Source organism: Mesoplodon bidens, assembly GCF_964165515.1.
Source record: "Mesoplodon bidens genome assembly, chromosome: 8".
NCBI lineage: Eukaryota > Metazoa > Chordata > Mammalia > Artiodactyla > Ziphiidae > Mesoplodon > Mesoplodon bidens.
The window spans coordinates 55,300,063-55,320,984 of NC_138165.1; the positions used below are offsets into that span (position 1 = coordinate 55,300,063).

Genomic DNA, 20,922 nt, shown 5'->3' on the forward strand with positions numbered 1-20,922 from the left:
AATATACGATGCTGGATTGGATTCTAAATTAGAGAAAAAAAAGGAAATTTTAATATATAAAACATTATTGGTCAACAGGCAAAATCTGAATAAAAGCTATGCATTGTATCAGTGTTAAACGTATTCAGTTTGATAGATGTACTGTGGTTATGCAGGAGAATGTCCTGGTACTCAGGAGATGCAGGCTGATGTTTTAGATGAAGAGAATCGTCATGTCTGCAATTTACTATCAAATGGTTCAGAGAGTACTAGAAATAGCCAGAGGAGAAAATGTGAACAAATGGTGAGTCTAGGTGAAGGGTATAGACATTCATTCTATAATTCTTATAACTTTTCTGTAGGTTTGAAATTATTTCAAAATAGTGAGTTAAAAACAAAAGGCATGACAAACATTTGTGTTACGGCTCCGACAGTGGCTATCCAAGTGGACTTTGAGCCAGTTTCATGTGTAAAATAGAAAAAATCTGACCCTTCTATCTCATAGGTAATTATTAAGATCAGTGAGACATGGGGTTCACAGAGCACTATTTCCTTTTTCTAAAATTTGGACAAATATTTTATAAGAAAGAAAAGAGAGAGTTTTTTTCAACCCAGCTACATTTATATCATGAATGAAATTTAGTTAGGTTTTAGATAATTAAAACTTTAGCTTTTGTTTATAATTATAATAGTCATACCTCAATTAAAGAATGCCCTGAGAATAAAGCTTTTCTCTGTAATAATAGTAGACAATTTTAAACTAAAATTAATCAGTACTAAAACAAGCAAGGAATCATCTACAATCATAATCATAGTCATAGTCATGTGACATAATCATAGTCACAGTCATAATCATGTGACTCTTGGTATTTATTGCTTGTAGATTTATGGTCTTAGTGTTATTATCCTGGAGAATACTTCCATTTCTTGCACTTCAATTACAAGTGAACAGAGCTCAACATTGTCAGTATTCTGAAATCTGGGGAAGTTAAATTTGATGTAAAGACCACCTTCTACATCGCCACTCAGCACTAGTTATTCTGCTATTTGCTGGAAGTACAATGACCAATTCTTTACTGTTTCTTCTAGCTCAATGCCATTTCACATACCCAAAGTCCTCCTGTTCTTTTGATTTTACACTTCCATTAAAATAGCAAAATTTTGGTGAATCATGTATTTATACATTTTTTTTCATATTTTGGCTTAAATTTATTCAGACAGGGAGATTACCTCAACCAGTTTTATTATGACCTGGGATAAATATGAGAATCACTTGAATCATTCCTGCAATATTGGTCAGTATCACTGAAAATCTTCTTGCACAAATTATTTACATTTTCCTGACCTCCCTCATTATCATCTGGTTCACTCTTCCTCCATAACTAAACTTTTCAAAGAGCAGTACCAAAAATTACTAGTGTTTTAACAAATACCAAATTCAATGACATCTCGATCTATATTACTTTTTAAAAAATTTTTGGGAAGTGATTGACCCAGCCAGCCAGTCCAATTCTCTATCATGGAACTTTTCTCCCTTAGGCCTCGATAAGAGTCTGTGTTATCTCTTTGACCATAACCTCGGATCTTATTTGGTCATCTTTCTTCAACAACACGCCTCCAAGATTCTTGGCTTGGCACTCTTCTGTTTTTTTTTCTTTTAGGATCACGTGTAATTAAGTCATCTCAATGTGACTTGAGAGAAGTTCCCATCTCCAGGCCCATGTTTCCTCTTCAGCACCATGTAGATAGTGCAACCACCTGCTTCATTTGACTAACTATACATAGTTTGTACATAACATGCTATACACAGTGGGCCAGAGCCTCTAGCTCTCTATCCCAAAGCCAAGCTACCTGCACACCAGCATCTATTCAGTTCTGTGAAATGGACCAGTAAGAAAAGGAAACTATGAAAGGACAGGCATATTGGTATGAGGTGAGGAAGAGAGTTTCTTATAATAGGAATAGTGGGCAGTGTTCTATGGTAAGGAAGAGGGAAACTAGGTAATCGTAACAGTAACTTGAGATAACTATGAACAAAGTGATTAACAAGTGAAGAAGGAGGAGATGAAAGATGGAAGCAGGAAAAGATAGTGATAGAGATGAGAGAGAGAGAGAGAGAATGAGCTAGTGCAGGAGTAGAGGTCAGAACATTTAGCATGACAATAAAACATAGCGCCATATGCCCTTTTATTTGTTCTTCACTGGAACAGAAAGCTCTTCACCTGAATGACGTGTCATTTGAAAATAATTTTTAACTTATTCTGATAAATTGATCTTTCAAGAATATTTGGGGAAATCTATACTCATAATAAAATCTGGCTCACACTATCACAAACCATTACACATTATGCACAAACAGTATGCATTAATGTTAAAAAAAATTAGTCAAAACCTCCCACAGCAGAAAGAGCTAAAGTTTAAATACTCTTTAACTTAAAAGATACCCCATACTGTTAGATGATGCAACAATGTTGAGAAAAGTCACTAAAAACTAATTCACCAAGTTTGTAAAATCAAATATTCTTTACTCTAGGTAATCTTAATATTGCTCAGTCACTGGAAATCAGATTATCCTTGAGATTGTATTTAAGTCAAGGCAAGATGGTCTTCCATTTACAAATGTAATTTACTCTCATGAGTAGGTAATCTTGTTATAATATTGTCAGGTTAATTGAAATTGATTTGTGTTTACTAAGCATTGTGAATACTAATCAAATATTAGACACTGAAGAGTTGGAGGTATTTAAACCTTTGACACACGCTGTTTGGGCTTCATAGAAGAATTTCTTGTCTCAGAAGTCAACATCGTTTTTCAGCCTTTTCTTCAAAAATTATATAAAGAGAAAATGAAAAGAAACGGCCTACATTTTCTTTATGAAATTTTATAAACGGAATATTTGGGAGGATTTGGGATTGGTTTGGGGGGAATTATTTATATTTTATTTCCACTGTTACAAATAGCATATTTGCTTTTCCATCTGCTTAATTCCATTCCAGGTTTGCTATTCTCTACCACTCATAGCTTCACTGAGCTCCACATAATAGCTTTTATAGGAGACAGACATTACCAGGCAATTTGAAAAGCAGGTTGAAGATAAAGCCTGATAGCTCACATGCCCTGGCCTGGTGACTTGGCTCATTTCTGAAGCTTATTCCAAATGGGCCGTACACATCTCTTGTGGTATATGTATATTGGCTCTATGAAGCTAAAAGAAACACTTCCCCTAATACAAAAATAAACCCATCATAATCATTCACTTTGGGGAAATTTTACAGTTGTTAGTTAACCTGCTCCCTCATGCCCTGCAATATTCATTAGCAGATTTCTCTGTTTATGAGTGATATTATATGGAAATGGTTATGGGAAGCTAACAGATGTAACCACTGAAATAGATTAGAAGGAAAAGTTCTGTTTTTTACAGATGGTTCTATTGAATATGCTTCCCCCCTCCCTCCACTTTAACATTTAGTTTTCTTTCAACAGAAAACTTTTCTTTACTGACTATGGGAATGTGGCCAAAGTGGAGCGATGTGACATGGATGGGATGAACAGAACAAGGATAATTGATTCCAAGACAGAGCAGCCAGCTGCACTGGCACTAGACCTAGTCAACAAATTGGTTTACTGGGTAGACCTTTACTTGGACTATGTGGAAGTAGTGGACTATCAAGGAAAAAACAGACATACTATCATCCAAAGCAGACAAGTAAGTAGAATTTGGTTTGGAAATGCAGCTAAGGTAATAAAATGGATGGTAGCATACTAGGAAGAAGACTGAAAATTGCAATGTTGAAAATTTCTTATGAAGTCAAGCTGCAATGGGTCATAAAAACTGCGATGTGTTTGCTATATGGGAGAATGTTCTTTATACAGTGTACTGTGTACTCCATAGTATGGGGCAGGGGAGGGGGCTCTCTCCCCCTCTTTCCCTCTATTAAAAAAAGGAAAAAGCACACAAAACAGAAACCAACTGAAATAAATCAAAAAACAGCAAACAAAACCAAAAATGCTACACTAGTCAGAAAGAAAAGTATTAGAGTAGGACAGTAAATATGACCTACTTACTAAAAACTAATTTAAGTAGTTCATTTGTAAGAAACTGAACTATCATCTGGCCCATGTGGCATTGGAGATATATATATTTTTTCTGCTCACAGTGCATATGCTGACTCACAAAAGTATCATTATTATTTTAATAGGTTGGATTAAATTTTGCCTTCTGATATATTCAGGTACTTCCTAAAATAAGAATTTTGTGAAAAGCACTGAGGTCAAAATTTTTCCCATCTGTATAGTTTTTTTTCCCTTTGCTGAATTACAAGTTTTTGCAAATAACACTCAATAAATACCTGAAGGAGATCTCTAAGTGGAAATAAGCCTTATTCACTAGTTTACTTTTTAAATTCAATTTTACCTCACCGATCTCACTAATTTTATGTGAGATTCTCATTCTATGGAGCTGAAATAAGTGACTCTGTTTGCTTTTGCAGTACAAGGCACAAATATTCTGTAATTGTCCTGTAAAGTTACTTTGCCTTTATAATCAGCTTTTAACAATGAAATGATTTCACTTCCTTAGCAGATAAAAAAATCCACTAATCTGGGTGGTTAAAAAAAGTGTCCAATATAAGAGGTGAGGTCACTTATTTCTCTCTCACCTTTGACTGTCCTTAAAACTTTGATTTCCTTGGCAGTCTAGTTATGACCTTAGAGGACCTAGTCTCTAAAATGATTATGATGGACCTTCTTTTTACGTATATGTAATTAAAATTTTAAACCTTGAAACAAGAATGAGGAATTCAAATGATCTTCCTCATGACTACTTTTAAAAGTTTTTTAGTATCTGAAGTTTTTAATTAATCCTTTTTTTCCCATTTCTATTGCTTGTGTTTTGCTCGTTCCCTAAACATATGCTTAGTTTGCCACTATGTAATCCAACAGAGATAAAATTTTGTATTTGTCCTGTAGGCAGAATGGTCTATGCACCACACCAACCTCCTGCCACCTCTGTTGGGGGTAGTTAGCAGACCAGGCAACAATGTAGGTACTTTATGGTAAACAAACCCGTCTGAAGGAAAGCAGCGAGGCAGTGAGTAAAATTTGATGGCTATTGTGTGAACATGTTTTCTGCCCTCACCAGTTGCCCCCTCTGCAGCCATGCTTACTTTCTCTTCTGAGGCTTGGATTGGCAATTACATAGACAGCAATGTGATTAAGCCACAATCTCATACTTCCAGATGACTGGCCCCAAACTTTAAGCAAAGCATGCATAAAATAAATGGCAATTAATGGAAGACTTCAGCTTGCTTGTAAATTTTACAGGAAAAAAAGTATTGCCCAAATCAAAATTGGGTCATAGATATATTTAGTGAATATGATGTCAGTAATGTGGAAAATATTATTAGTAAATACACACATGCCTCCCCCTACAAACACTTACTGGAGAGTAACACTAACATTGAAAATGATTATTGGAGCTTTAACATAGAATGATTCTCCCCCTTAATTCCTAACTTTCATTTGTAGCCTAGACATGAAGAAATGAAATACGTCCAAAAACAACGTGAAAAGCCAGTCTTCTTTTACTCAACATCTCCTATGAGAGGATCAGGAATAGTAATAAGGAGACATGTAAGCTAGAAAGATAGCAAATCAAATGCTTTAGCTTAAGGTATAGAACTGGCATGATTTCCTAAGTAGAAAGTTTTGTGATTTTGTTCTATATAAAATTTTTTTACAGTCAAACCATGCATAACTTCTCAAATTCTCTTGACTACAAATCTATACGAAAAGTACACTAGAAGTACAATATAATGCCAAACGATAATACAAATGCTTTTTCATCATAATCTGTACAGCAAATCAATTGACAAATCTACCATACCTTGGTCCAGAACCATTTTAAATTGAGTATACTACAAGGCATGCCCAAAGGCAATGTGTCTAGCATGTGCCTTTTTGTATGAGAAAATCAGTATACTTATTCTCCCTTTGCTTTACTGGAAGCTTTCCATCAGTTCAAGAAGTCTATTCTTACCCACAGTCCCCAAGACCTGTGCCAAGGAGGAGAGTTACATTGTTACTTGTGAAGTGTCATGGAGAGCAGTAAACATTGTTATTCTCAAATCAGAGTTCCATTTTCATTATGAATGGGCTTTAGAAACAGTGCAATTTCTGAGTAGAATGTTGACATTTTATTTACAATTATTCCAAATATGTGATTTTGTTGTTTATTATTTTCCATGCTGGGGCTATTATTAGTCTAAATGTAACCTGTTTTTTTAAAAAAATGGGATTTTCATAGGTGTTTTTTCATCAGTTCTTTCACAGGCAAAGCAAGCCTTTTACAGATTCTACATATCCATGGCTATATGAAAATGTAGCCCACAAAAATATATCAAATTTTACATAACGGTGCCATAAGCATGTTATTGAATATGCTTGAAAGTTTGGTTCTCACTAGGCTTTGAAAAGTAGCTACTGAACATGTTTTCTTAATGAAACATGAATAAAATTCTCTCCCATACACTGGGTAGTGCTTTAACCACTACTGCATGTTTTATTCTCAGACAAAACATTAAAATGTCAAATTCTATGAGAGAAGATAAATGATAATATGGTTGTGACTCTCTAACTATGGGAATTTTCCACAGGAGTAGATAGCAATCATTTTTTCTTTCAAGTTAAAAGCAACATAATTAAAAATCATAGTCATTTTTGCTCCTTTTTATAGGTCAAACATCTTTATGGTATAACTGTGTTTGAAGACTATTTGTATGCAACCAGTTCTGATAACTTCAATATCATACGGATAAACCGATTTAATGGCACTGATATTCATTCATTAATTAAAATGGAAAATGCTCGAGGAATCCGAATCTATCAAAAAAGAACTCAACCAATAGGTAAGATGCAAGACTTCTTCATAGCCTTCACAATGGCAAATTGAATGGGGATATGGTCCTTGTGCCTTTGTTTGGTGTTAAAGTGGGTGAGCCATAAATTCTCTGTTTTGATAGCAAAAATGGAATAGAACTCCCTTCCCAAGTCTAAATGACAAATTGTTCAGTTGCTAGTGAATCGTTTCTACAACCATAGAATTAAAATGACGGCTAGATTTAGATTCAGGAAGGAACTTGCACTCGATGTATGTATACAGGAAACCCAGATACTAAGACTTTAGGGAATTTTTTTTATATCATTCTGGGAAACATTTCAAATTAGGTGATTTCCTTGCAGTATCTGTCTAGTTTTTATTGCATTCACTGGGGTCTCTTGACTGAACATCCCAATCATTCCTTAACGCATGTTAAATAAAAAATAATTTTTAACAAGAAGGCTACAGCATTTCTAAGTATTCCTCAAAAACACTAACTACTTTGCATTGTAGGTTAGTGATGCTTGTTCATCAATACAGTTTAGGCTCAATCATATATAGAATAATGTAACATACAAAAACTACCACCCAATGTCCATCATCTTTTTGTGCTTCAAATTAAAATGAATTTAGAATTATCTAACCATTAACATAAATTCAGCTTAGGCAATGTATTATCACATATACATATTGTGTTTATAGGAAATTGAAATTTGAATTCTGTAGGTAACCTTATTAGAGTTTTATATTAGGATTTATTAATTCACCAATTATTCACTGACCATTTACTATGTGCCAGGAACTATTCTATGTCCATTGAGAAGATAGTTGTGAATAAAACAGACCAAAAGATCATTGCCTTTATGAGATTTGCATTGTTGTAAAGAAGACATAATTTTAAAAAACCAAGTAAATTATTATTCTATTAGAAGATAGTAAGTGCTATGGAAAAAGATAAAGCAGATGAGTGTCAGGAATGGGGGTAGTTTGCAATTTTATATTGAATGGTCAGAGGAAGTCCCATTGAGAAGATGAAATTGCATGAAGACTTTAAGTAATTAAAGGAGGAGAGAGGCAGGTAGAAAGATGAGCACACACAAAAACCACGAGGAAGAGCATGCTTGGATTGTTCAGGGAGCAAAAAGGAGACCCATAGGTCTGGAGCAAAGTAAAAAGAGGAAGAGAAGTAGGCAATTAAGCTGGAGAAATGAAGGAGGACCATAACAAGTAGGGCTCTGCGGACAGTTGTAAAAACCTTTGCTTATACTTTTAGTGAGATGGGGAGTCCTTAAGAAGCCTTAAGCAGAGGAGTCTCATAATCTGACTGACTTTTTAAAGGAATCAATATGGCTGCTATATTGACAATAGACTGTCAGGGACAAGGGTGGAAAGTTAGAGATGATGGTGGATTGGACCAAGATGGTAGTAGTGAAGGTGGTGAAAAGTGGTTAGTTAGACTCAGAATATATTTGAAGGTATAGCCAACAGCATTTCTTAATGGAGTTGATGTGGGGTATAAATTAAAAAAGAGGCAAGGATGATGATAATTAGGCTGAGCAACTGGAATAATTGAGTTATTTTTGAGATTAAGAAAACTAAGTTTGGAGCAGACTGGGGGCAAAGGAAAAATGTATAATTTTTACATGTTATTTTGAATTTCTGTCATAAATTCCGGTGGAGATTTCAAGGAGGTATTTGAATATATAAGTCTGGAGTTCAGGGGCAAGCCCAAGCTGGACAAAACAATTTGAGAGTCATTGGCATATAGGTGACATTTAAAGCCAGGAAAATGGATGTGATCACCAAGGAAGTAACCTTAGATGGAGAAGAAAAAAGTTCCAAATAAAGGACACTGGGACACTCCAACAATGAGAAGTCAAAGACAATAGGAAGAACCAAAAGAGGAGACTGAGAAGAAGCTTGTTAAATTCAATTGGCCATTGGATTTAGCAGCATGAAGCTCATAAGAGCAGTTTGCGGTGAAGAGAATGTCTAGGTAGAAAGGATCTGGGAACGATAGGAAGGAAAGAAATTATAGAAAATGAGCGAGGATAACTTTGAAAAGTGTTGATATTAGGTGGAGCAGAGAAATGGGGAGCTAATTGAAGGATTGCTGTGGGAATTAAGGTTAAAATTAGGATTTTTTACCCCCCAAGATGTGGAAATAATGGCACATTTGTATGCTGATGGGCATGATCCAATGCAGAGAGCAAAAGTAATGAAGACAAGACAGTGAGAAACTGGGGAGTTGCTAAGTAGGTAAGAGGAGATGTGGTCCAGTATAGAAATGGGATGAGACTGGAAAATAAAAGCAACGCTCTTGTGCAAAAAAATAAACTACATTTCAGTTATCTTTTCATTTAGAGAATGCAGAATACAAAAAGAACATAGCACAGTTTTCGAAAGCATGTAAGTTTTAATATTAAAAGAAAATTGTCATATTACTCATGACAATTCCAGGAAAGTCGTGATTGAAAAGAAATATAATTACAGTAATACATAAAATCTTACTGGTATTATTCCTACTACAGCATTTTCTCTTTGACCTTTCTTCTTTTCATCTTCTCCATACAGTACTTTTCCTATTTTTGTTTCTTCTCTACCTTCTACACTCATAAAACAGCCTTTTATTCCATAACCTCCACATGAAAACTCGGCCTTCTCCTTTTGACAATTATAGTCACACACACAAACACACACACACACACACACACACACACAAAATTCATTTTGTGGAAGGGTTCTCCAAATGGCAATGGACTCAAAATTGAAGAAAAAAATTTATCTCAGCACTTCTTAATAAAGGTAATCACTGAAGCACATTTATCCTAATTTAGGTGCCCATATAATAGATTATTTCAGAAGAAGTCCTTTCTCTGCCTAACTACCTAACCTAGGATATTTTAACAGTATTTTTTTTTTAATATTTGCCAGAAAAGTGTACTTTTTAAAAGTACAATAAGCATGTACAAAAAAAAACATGTTAATTTATTTTGCTTACATGTAAACAGTTTAGGTTAATATAAAAGCATTTTATCTTCTCAGAATTTTTTTAAAAGGTAGACTTAGGAGGATTTTGTCAAATCCCTACCTTTTCTTTTTTGGGGTTTAAACTCTTTTCCAATTGATTATGATACAAAATATTTGGTATATAGATTTTTGCTAGGATTTCCTCTTCTTGCACTGTCAAAGTTTCAACATACTGATGCACATAATTATCTTGTCTTTGGAGAATTTCAAGCATGCTCTTTTTCATTTGTTGTAGTCAGAAGCCATGCATGTGAAGTGGATCCATACGGAATGCCAGGGGGATGTTCACACATATGTCTGCTCAGCAGCGGTTACAAAGCACGGACCTGTCGCTGCAGGACTGGCTTCAACTTGGGAAGTGATGGCAGGTCATGCAAAAGTATGTTATTGAAAATCAAACATTTGCCAGCAGCTAATGCTTCAGAATAGGGCTCTTAGTATTAATTAGGAACATCAGCATCAGTAATAACGTGAGACATCATCAGGCCAAATTTGCCTGTGAATGTGTACAAGCCATTTTTCTCAAAATCAGTATTTGTTTTTGTTTTTGTTTTTTTCTCTTTTGTATGTGTGTGATAATGTGAATGAGAAAACTAATTGGGCTGTAGAGTCACCAAATTTATGGATCTTTGGGAACCGTACTTTAGGGAAGATTTTTAGGAAGATCCTTTCCTTAATTCCCTAAAGAATGTTCATGGTCTAATGAGCCTGAATCATTGGTTAACCAGATTTTTTCTTTTTTGAACCAAGATGCTGCTTCTAGTAATAGGTGTGTTTAGTCCAACAAAAATCCACATTAAGTAATATTTCACTTTATCCAGCATTGGGGATGACATTCATTTCATTATTTCACTTTCCAAGTAACTGGAGCTATACTAATTAAATATCAATCTCTTTAACAATTTTGTTTAAAAGTTATCTAGTAGTTGGACATATCTTTGTTTTATTTTTGAAATATGCTAGAATAACTTAATTGTTCTTTATTTAAATAAGCTAATAAATATTTTTCACACATGACTTTTGTTAAGTTTAAATTTTTACACAAAAATTAGTTAAGTTCTTTACTCAGGGTCCGCATAATCATATGTAGTTTTAATTGCCCTCATAGAAATGGTGTCCATGTGGAGACTGTTGGTTTTTAGATGTCCCACAAATACCATAGTTTTTAAGATTATGATGACTGCTTTTTACAGTGCATATTTTGTCTCGATTTATTTTTGTCTGTGCTCCCTCTCTGACCACTGTCCTGCCATCTCTTTTGCTTTCTTATCATATGCTTGCTGAGGACTATGAAATGAGACCTCTAAATTTGTTATAATTTTAAGTCTAAGTGGTTAGAATTCATAGTGCAAATACTTCTAAATTGAGAACCCAAGAGACTTAACTGTGATAAAATACATGCCTTTTAGTACTTTTTTTTATGTCCAGCTTTGTATCAAATGCTAGGAATGTCGAGACACCAGCTCTCATGTTCAAGAAATCCTCTGGATAATTGAAGGTTTTGTGTCAGAAGCCTCAAGATAGGGGTAGTTTTGTGTGTGTGTGTGTGTGTGTGTGTGTGTGTGTGTGTGTGTAACCAGCCTTTAAACTGCTCTGGTTACCACTTGCGAAGTGATGGCATGTCATGCAAAAATACAGTCATGCACATTTATGCATACATATATACATGTGTGTATATATGTGTATGTACATTTCTATATATGTACACATACATACACACATATATATACACACACACACATATACATACACACACACACATATATACACACGTTTGGTGGAGAAACATAAGATCAGAGTTGCATAAGCTTCAATCATCCCTAATGTAGTGACCAATCAGGGTACATTTACATTTAAACTAACAGAAACAATTCTAGCTATTTTAAGCAGAAAGGATCAAACACAAATAGATAGGTACTTACAAAATCATTGAGAAGCCTGAAGCAGCAGCTTCTAGACTGGGTCTTGGGAACTTTCCTCAAAACCACCACAAACTAGCCTGGCTTAAGCTGGAACACTTACCATAATCAGAAGCTAGGGCATCGGGAAGCCACAAATGGCAAACATGGTGTTTCAGAAACACACCATCTTAGCTGAGATCTAGGGATTAGGAAGTTTGCACCAAAACTATTAGCTCCAGAAATAATATGTCATACTGGAAAATAAAACAAACAAACAAAAAAACACAGCACAAAAAAAAGATACCCTCTTCCTTGTCTCTTGATATACAGAAAGGAAGAAGACTGATGTGGAAAAATTCAGTTTCTCCATCAGATAAATACCAGCAGAAGCAACAAAAGGTGGTCTCATTTCTATATTCCAAACTCAAGCTAGTACATCTGACTTTAGGTACTTAAACCAAAACTAGAGCCATGGCTATATCAGTGTCTGTGAAATGTAGTTTTTAGTTTTCAATTGTCTATGGTATAGGAAAACACATTAGAAGAAACTTCAGATAGTGAATGATTGAAAGAAGTGACTGAATAAAACAGTGGGAAAAATAGTTACCATTCTTATTTAAAATATGCATACACATGCACACGTGCACATACACATACACACACATACATTAAACCAATGAAGTATTGTGCCAGGTTTACCAATTAAAGCATCAATTAAAAGTACAAGCAAAAATAAATGTTAGCAAGAATAGATATGGTGAAACCAGCATGCTTATGCCTTGTTAATAGAACTGGAAATTGATACCACTATTAGAAAGACATTTGATAATAACATAGAAAAGAGATAAAACTGATAACATCCTTTAACAAGTTATCCCACTTTTGACTAAAGAAATCCACTGTAAATGTATGTATAATAACAAAAACCCAGAAGCAATCTAAATATCCTACAGTAGGTAAGTAGCTGACCATATTATGTTGCCTCTCTAGCAGGGAACATAATGCTGCCATTGAAAAGAATGTTTTGAAGACCTTTTAATGACACAACAAAGTATTGTTAAATTTTTAAAAGTTAAGTAGTAAAATGCATATCTGAGATACCAATTTTTTTTAAAAAAAACAAAAGTATCTATACATATGATGTTGGTAGGAAATACTCAGGAATGTTAATTTTCAAATAAATCTACTTTTAAATAATGTAAGATAGTATCTTTAAAGAAAATAACGAGTAGGTAGACACTGAGAGGTTGTGAGGGTAATGAGAAAGAAGGATGTTAATATTCTTTACCCAGTAATTCCACTTCTGGAAATGTATACTAAGAGATAAGGAAAAATGCATCTCAGTGTTATAATCATGGAAAGATAAAATCAACTGAGGAATGATTTGGCACATTATCATATATTATACTGATCATACTGAAGGAATGTAAGACAAGAATAATGGATCAGGGACTTCCCTGGTGGCACAGCAGTTAAGAATCTGCCTGCCAATACAGGGGACCAGGGTTCAAGCCCTGGTCCAGGAAGATCCCACATGCGATGAAGCAACTAAGCCCATGTGCCACAACTGTGGAGTCTGCGCTCTACAGCTCACGAGCCACAACTATTGAGCCCACGTGCCACAACTACTGAAGCCTGTATGCCTAGAGCCTGTGTTCTGAAACAAGAGAAGCCACCACAGTGAGAAGCCTGCACACTACAGCGAAGAGTAGCCCCTGCTCACAGCAACTAGAGAAAGCCCATGCACAGCAATGAAGACCCAACACAGCCAAAAAAAAAAAAAAAGAAAGAAAAGGATCAGCACAGAATATAATCTTAATGCTAAGATTTAGTAATAAAAGCAGAATACAAAACATATTATCTTCTATATTAGGGTGCATTAGAAAAATAGCTAGATAAATTAAATTTGAAATAGTCACACCAAGGAATATAATACAGCAATGAAAACGAATGATTACTACAACAACCATAGATGAATATAAATTATGTAATAAGAATAAAATTAATTAATAGCACACATGCAATTCAAACACGCAAAATTAAACAGTCTACTGTTGGGAAATATAAACAACATATGTGGCCAAACTTCTAAAAAATGCATGGTAAACACAATAACCATATTATTGTATATAACCAGAGATACTGGATGTCTCTGGGATGGAAGGGGGGTGGGTTTGGGGCATGTGCGTGCATTCTAATGTTCTGGAAATATTCTTAAGATCTACGCTAGGTACATGAGATTTGTTTTATTTTTATTCTTTAAATATTAACATTTTATAAATATTTATATATATTTAATATTCATTAACACTAATTTTAAAAGAAAATGAGAAAGAAACTATATAAAATGATTATATAGTTTGCATTGAGGGTGTTGAGTTTATTAGTAATTACTTATTTTTTTCCTCCAAATTTTATAATGTAATTATTTTAATTTACTAAGAATCTCACTATGGTATGGTTATCCAAATATAATAGTCATATGTATCCTCAGTTTTCTTAATAAAACCTAGTATGTTTTCCTTTCCATTTGAAGTATTCATTTCAAAATTATGTATACTAAACTATATAATGTGCCCTAGCAATACGAGAGCCTTGCATGTAGTTTCATATAAAAGTCTGAAGGAGTTCATTCATTCTGTAGAAAAAGCTTCCTTGATTCTTGCATTTTAACCCAGGACACAGTTTTTTCTTTTGTTTAGTTTTTGATAAAGTCTGTGTTGTACCTCAGAGTTACTGGCAGACAGCATCAACCTCTAACATTCTAATTAAGATATGAAGAAAGAAGTGACACTGTAACTGGCATTTTATTTCATTTCTTAAAAAAAAAATCACGTTTATACAAACTATAATATATTCACATGCAAGTTATGTGATACTGTGTGATTCTTTTTGTTTGCTTCTGACAGTCTGTAGATGCAAACTTTGAGGGGGGGGGTGTTTTAAATATTCTGAAGTTTTTAGCACTGTCAAACATAATGAATGCTACAGTTAGTATCTACAGATATGTTAGATAGATTGTAATGAATTGTAAAATTAAATGTGCCAGATGTTTTAATAAATGTCCATTTTACAATTATAAGTTATCCAACAATCTGTTGTCCATTTTACAATTATAAGTTATCCAACAATCTGTCATGTTTTTACTATACAGTTACAGGCAAAAGAATAATTAACTAAATATAACCTATTCACAGAAGTAATTTCTGTTTTAACTAAAGTAACGCAATTAGCTGGTCTTCTTGCATCGAGATGCATTTGGCATATTTTAGGGTTTAATTTTTGGTACTGACTTTAAAAAAATGTTAATTGTGCCAGTTAATTAAACAGTGGCATTATGCAGGGTAAAGAAGATTAGGCAGCATCGGTTGTTTATGTTTGTAATCTTTCTTCTGCAGGACCAAAGAATGAGTTGTTTCTCTTTTATGGGAAAGGACGCCCAGGAATTGTTAGAGGAATGGACTTGAATACCAAGATAGCTGATGAATACATGATCCCCATAGAAAATCTGGTAAACCCTCGTGCTTTAGATTTTCATGCAGAAACCAATTATATCTACTTTGCTGACACCACCAGTTTCCTAATTGGCCGGCAGAAGATAGATGGCACAGAGCGAGAAACCATCCTGAAAGATGGTAAGTGACAATGTGTATCAAACTGCCCAGAGACAAAACATTTATTTAAAAGGATAAATCCAATGTACGTCAAACTAACTTTAACCAGAACCCAAGTTACTGTTGATTTTAAAATATTTGTTAATTTCTATTTCTTGAGTAACATTATTTCAACATGTTTTCCAAATACTAGCTTATTAAAACCTTCATTATAAAATTGAACTTGTAATTGTCCACTACATTATAAGTATTACAGGAATTAAATTGAGCTATTAATCCACCTTCATGGAAAATGTAGACTTACAGTTATATGTTTACAGTGTTATATGGTGGAACATAAGATTTAACAGGACATTGGAGACTTTTGTAATACTTGGTTCTCACTGGAATATTGGTCGTGTCACTCAAAGTTCGTTAAAAAGATCAATGTTCCCATTGTCCTCACGATTCTTGCATATTGTTTTTGACGTTATATTAACAATTGAGTTCTTTAGAGTCACCCTTGAAATAATATCTGCAGAGAAACTTTGTTTATACCTATTTTTATTTACAAGTACATATATGTTATTATATATAATATGTAAACATATATGCATATACTTTATTAAGATCAGTGAGTTTCATAAATTACTTGGCTTAGAACAACTGATCAATAATGAAATAATATAACTTTGTTATAAGTAAAAAGCATCTTTACTAATCAAGCAAACTGAATCTTCGATTGGCTGCTAGTCACTTTTAGGTGAGTTACTAATGATTCTGGACCTCAGTTTCCTCATATATACAGTTTACTTACTTCTCAAATATTTAAAAAATCCTTGATTTAGGGACATTAATTGTATGCTTATTATATGAAGGACACTGTGCTAGCTATCATAGGAGATAAAAAAAAATGTTAGGAAATGGCTACTGCCTTCAAGGAGTTTATAATCTACCTTTGGAGATAGTATAAACTCCCCCAAAATATTGGGTTGGCTAAAAAGTTCGTTTGGTTAGTGAATATGTTGTTCAATAAAGGTCTTGGTGAAAATGAAAAATGTGTCTTTTATTTTTACTTAAAACCAAATGAACTTTTTGGCCAACCCAATATAAAGGCTCTGCAGCGTTTTATTTAATAAGTTCAAAGCTGGCTCAGAGAAATACATGATTCATGGAGAATGTCTGTGTAATAAGAATACACAGGAAGGCAGAGGTGTCTTTATCTGGGGATTCTCAGAGAACTGTTTTGTGAAGGAGGTAGTATTTGGGCTAGATCTTAAAGAAAGAATGTTAAAGGGGAAGGGAGTATATTTCAGCACCAGGAATTCCATGAGGAAAAACCAAAACAAACAAAACACCAAAAAGCACATGCTCCAGAAAGAGCATGAGAGGAACATTAAATAAGTGGGTCACTACTGCAGGTTTAGTTTACAGGTAATCATAACAGAGGAGTTGTGGATCCCGAAAAGTAGTGAAATTCAAGGCCTTAAATGTGAGGTGAAGGGGCTTGGATAAAATCCTGAAGGGGTAAGAGGAAATACTTTTGAGCCAAAGAATAATGTGAATAAAAAGATACTTTAGGAGAATCAATCTGGTGGTGGTGTACAGAGTGAATCAGAGGGAGGAAGTAGAGAAAATAAAAGTAGAGAAATGGACTAAAATTATTTACAGCACGAGTGGTAATGCATGATGGTCTCTCCTGTCTTTTAGAGGGATTGGGGACAGCATGAGAAGATTATTCATTCAACTCAGGTTCACTTTAAATCAAACGTTAATGATAAAAATACACCTTCCACAAGCAACAAATGAAGTGCTAAAATGAAAAATCCCTGTTTTTGTCTTTTTTTATAGTTTACTGATTAAGACAATATAAATCCACCATGACTTAGCCACCTAAGGAGTGTCTAATTAGAGTCAAGAGTTTTACTTTAAATTGCATGAGGCAGAGGCTGTCTGCCTACTTTTCTCTGTAATTCAGTAATGAATAATAGGAACTTGACAATTTTAGAAGGACAATGAACTTGCATATTCTAAGTAGATGCATTTGGATTGCTCTAATTTTGACCTAGACTGACATGTAATATAGAGGATCCTTGGGCTCTTTTCAAAAAGTGTCAGTTCCTGTGCTGTGACTGAATGTTCCAGCTAATAATCCTAACTTTGATAACCATATCTAATCAGTGACATTGGGGTTCTTTGCATTTTACGACAGCAACAGAGGTCAATTCTAATGGCCACTTGACTGCCAGGCACATCTGTACAGTGTTGCTTTGGCAGTAGGAAGGTTCTGAAAACATTTGGTCGATTTTTACATCTGAAATATATTTAACATTTTGATTATTCTATACAAGGGACAGCTTAATGTCTTTTTATTAGTTTATCTTGCTTCTTACCAGTAAGGAGAATAATAATACACATTATGCTGTGAGATTAACGTGTCAAAACAAAACTTATATTTGGCAAATGACAATTCGTGATTCTTGGGATCAGAAGAATTAAGTTCTATGTATATTCACTCATTTAACTAGTCTACCAACTAACCTGAAGACTGAGAGGTAATGCTTGGTTTGACAAATGATTTTGTAAGCTTAGTAGAAATTCTGAGTCTTAGATAAATTTGTATAGTTTGAAGTAGAAGGCTTAATGATTTTGCTGTTTTTACTTAAAACATAAATATCTTGAACATATTCTTTACAAGCTCAGATCCTTTTTATATAGAAAAAAAAACAGCATTTAAAAAAAAGACCCATCTCTGTTAATTCTTTTCGTTTGCTCTCTTAGAGTTTTATTGCAAACTTCCTAAATGTGATATATCTCATAATCTTTTGTAATATTGTGGGCTAAAATGGTACATAAATAAATAAGAAAGGAAAATTGTCCATTTGAAGTACTTACATATATCTCAATAATTATGGAAAATATCTATGAAATGAAGACATATTAGTGATTTAATAAAAATAGACTTTTATAAGGACAAAACATTTACCAGTCTTTATTGTGTTTTACTCTTCAGAAGTTTTTGCCAAAATTTCTGGTAAAATTTATACTCGATTTCTTTTAATTAATTACCTGATTTATTTATTTGTCCAGTCAATAAATGTTCATTGAATGCCTTCCCTGAGCCAAGTGCTAGTTTAGGTGATGGGAATGCTGCAGTAAATAGGACAAAGCTTCATATTTAGTTTATATCCAAATAGTGAAAAATAGATAATAAACAAATAAACACATAAATGAACAAGATCATGGTGAGTACCCTAAAGAAATAAACGAAGACGCCAACAGCAAGCAAAAATAGACTAAGTGGTTAGTCATTCTGTTATCAAATTAGGTCTTATGATCCCCTACTTGAACCCTAGCCTGGCCAAGCCCCTGCCTCAGAGGGAAGGAAGGTTCTTTTCTGTTTGGGTTTACAGAGCCAAAAATGAAACCAAAGTTGAGATTGAAGCAGCACGATCATGGCCGGAGAATGGAGAAGTGGGATCTTAATCACAAATCAACTTCTTGCCCAGGGGACTGACAATTAAGGCAGGATTTTAAAGGCAAGGCTAATGAGGGGGAAGTGCATGCATTGGTCTTCTGGGAATAGGCGGGTTCTTCCTGGAACTGGGGTGTCACCTCTTTTCTGTCCTTGTGTGGTCCTCTAGCGTCTGGGTTGGAGGCAGTTTGAACCATCATGGGCAGACAGACAGGGGTCGTACTATTACAATGAGATGGTAATGAGGTGCAGGGCGATATTTGTCCCACTTTTGAAGTTGAACCAGCTTGCACCAGTTTTCTTATAGTGAGACTCTTGTTCCTGTGCTGTGAACACAGCTAGAGGATATGGTTAGCTGTGGTTTTCTGCAAATTTACCTGGAGGGAGGGCCAGAAGTATGATTCTGGGGCAATAGCCTTGGTAACAATTCTTGCAGATATAATTATTATGCTCTCTAAGAGGACAAGATAGATGTTATTTATAAGATTGTATTCATGTTTAGATTCTTGAATGCCTTGTCCAAGATTCATTTTTCATGGCAGAATGAATTATAATTTCCAGCAGAAAGGAAAAAAATACAAAAATGAAAACTTAGTATTCAATTTATTATTGCATATATTCTATTAGTGCAGTACTTGGTTTTAAGCTGTATAGATTAATTATACTGAGATACATATATCCAAATAGAAGGTATGTTAAAATATCTTTCACATTATTTCATATCTTTAAAGTATTAAAAAAAAACACTCAAAGCATTTTTCCTGAGTTTGAAAGTTATTAATACCTGCAGCTGTAACAGAAAAACTGTAATTTCAATAGATCCCATCATTAAACTGCAGACTTGAGGTCACCAAATTTGTGGTAATTTGTAACAGTAGCCACAGGAACTAATGCAAAGCATGTGCTCTGAACCGCTTTGCTATATTGACCTTATGTATTTCTTTTTTAAAAAAATTAATTAATTAATTATTTTTGGCTGCATTGGGTCTTCATTCCTGCCTGCGGGCTTTTCTCTAGTTACAGCGAGCGGGGACTACTCTGCATTGCCGTGCGCAGGCTTCTCATTGTGGTGGCTTCGCTTGTTGCAGTGTATGGGCTTCAGTAGTTGTGGCACACAGGCTCAGTAGTTGTGGCTCGCGGGCTCTAGAGTGCAGGCTCAGTGGTTGTGGTGCACTGGCTTAGTTGCTCCGCGGCATGTGGTAACTTCCTGGACCAGGGCTCAAACCTGTGTCCCCTGCACAGGCAGGCGGATTCTTAACAACTGCACCACCAGGGAACCCCTGACCTTATATACTTCTTAAGATGGGTTCTACTCGATTGAGATCTGGAGTAAGTACACATTTCCACACCTCAGAGTCTTCCTTTAACTGAAGATACTTACAGGATCCATGAAGTTAGAGAACAATGAATAACTTTGGGCAGCATGAAAGAGAGGCTCTCTGTTTTGATATGAATAGAACTGTAGCCAGGAGTTAGGGAGGCAGTCTCTGACAAACATATCTTCCAAATAACATGTTTAAAGGTTATCTGTTGACATATTATCAAAGTATCAAAGGGTAGTGCCATATTTTTGTGATTCCCTGTCCAGCATGTGAAGAGTCAAACCCTATTCTTCAGCTCAGTTCTATCCAATTTTGTGTTGAAATGTATGGTATTATACCTGGGCCATGAATTATTATTTGATAATTCATCATTGTAATACCACTACCACCACCACATACATGCACATAGACAGCCACCGACTTAAGACACACTTCAGAACTCCAGAAATATTCCCAGGCCTCTATTTTAACCAGGACTAGTGTGGCCACTCAAAATAGGTTATAGGGTGCAATCTGTTCCCAGATGACACCTACTTGAGAGTAAGACTATAATTTTCTGTATCTAGAGATCACCATTTGTTCTTGGATTTCAATGAACTTCACCATTCTATAATTCTCTAGGAATTTCTAGTGTCTCATAAAGATCGAGTGTTACAATTGATGAAACAAACCTGTTGAGATATCATTAATAAACTATGTTAGAAAGTTCCCATGAACGTTAAATAGTCATTATGCCTTGCAAAA

The 20,922-nt window shown here is 34.6% G+C and overlaps 1 protein-coding gene across 1 annotated transcript in view; it reads left to right on the plus strand.

The window, feature by feature from the left end:
• Positions 1-20,922, plus strand: part of LRP1B (LDL receptor related protein 1B) — a gene marked incomplete at its 3' end in the record, with an annotated part of 2,330,707 nt that overhangs the window by 1,502,045 nt on the left and 807,740 nt on the right. The window contains exons 29-32 of the mRNA XM_081243013.1: positions 3,464-3,686; positions 6,714-6,885; positions 10,123-10,266; positions 15,187-15,423. Coding sequence (XP_081099139.1) covers positions 3,464-3,686; positions 6,714-6,885; positions 10,123-10,266; positions 15,187-15,423 — 776 coding nt within the window. The remainder of the gene's footprint in view (positions 1-3,463; positions 3,687-6,713; positions 6,886-10,122; positions 10,267-15,186; positions 15,424-20,922) is intronic.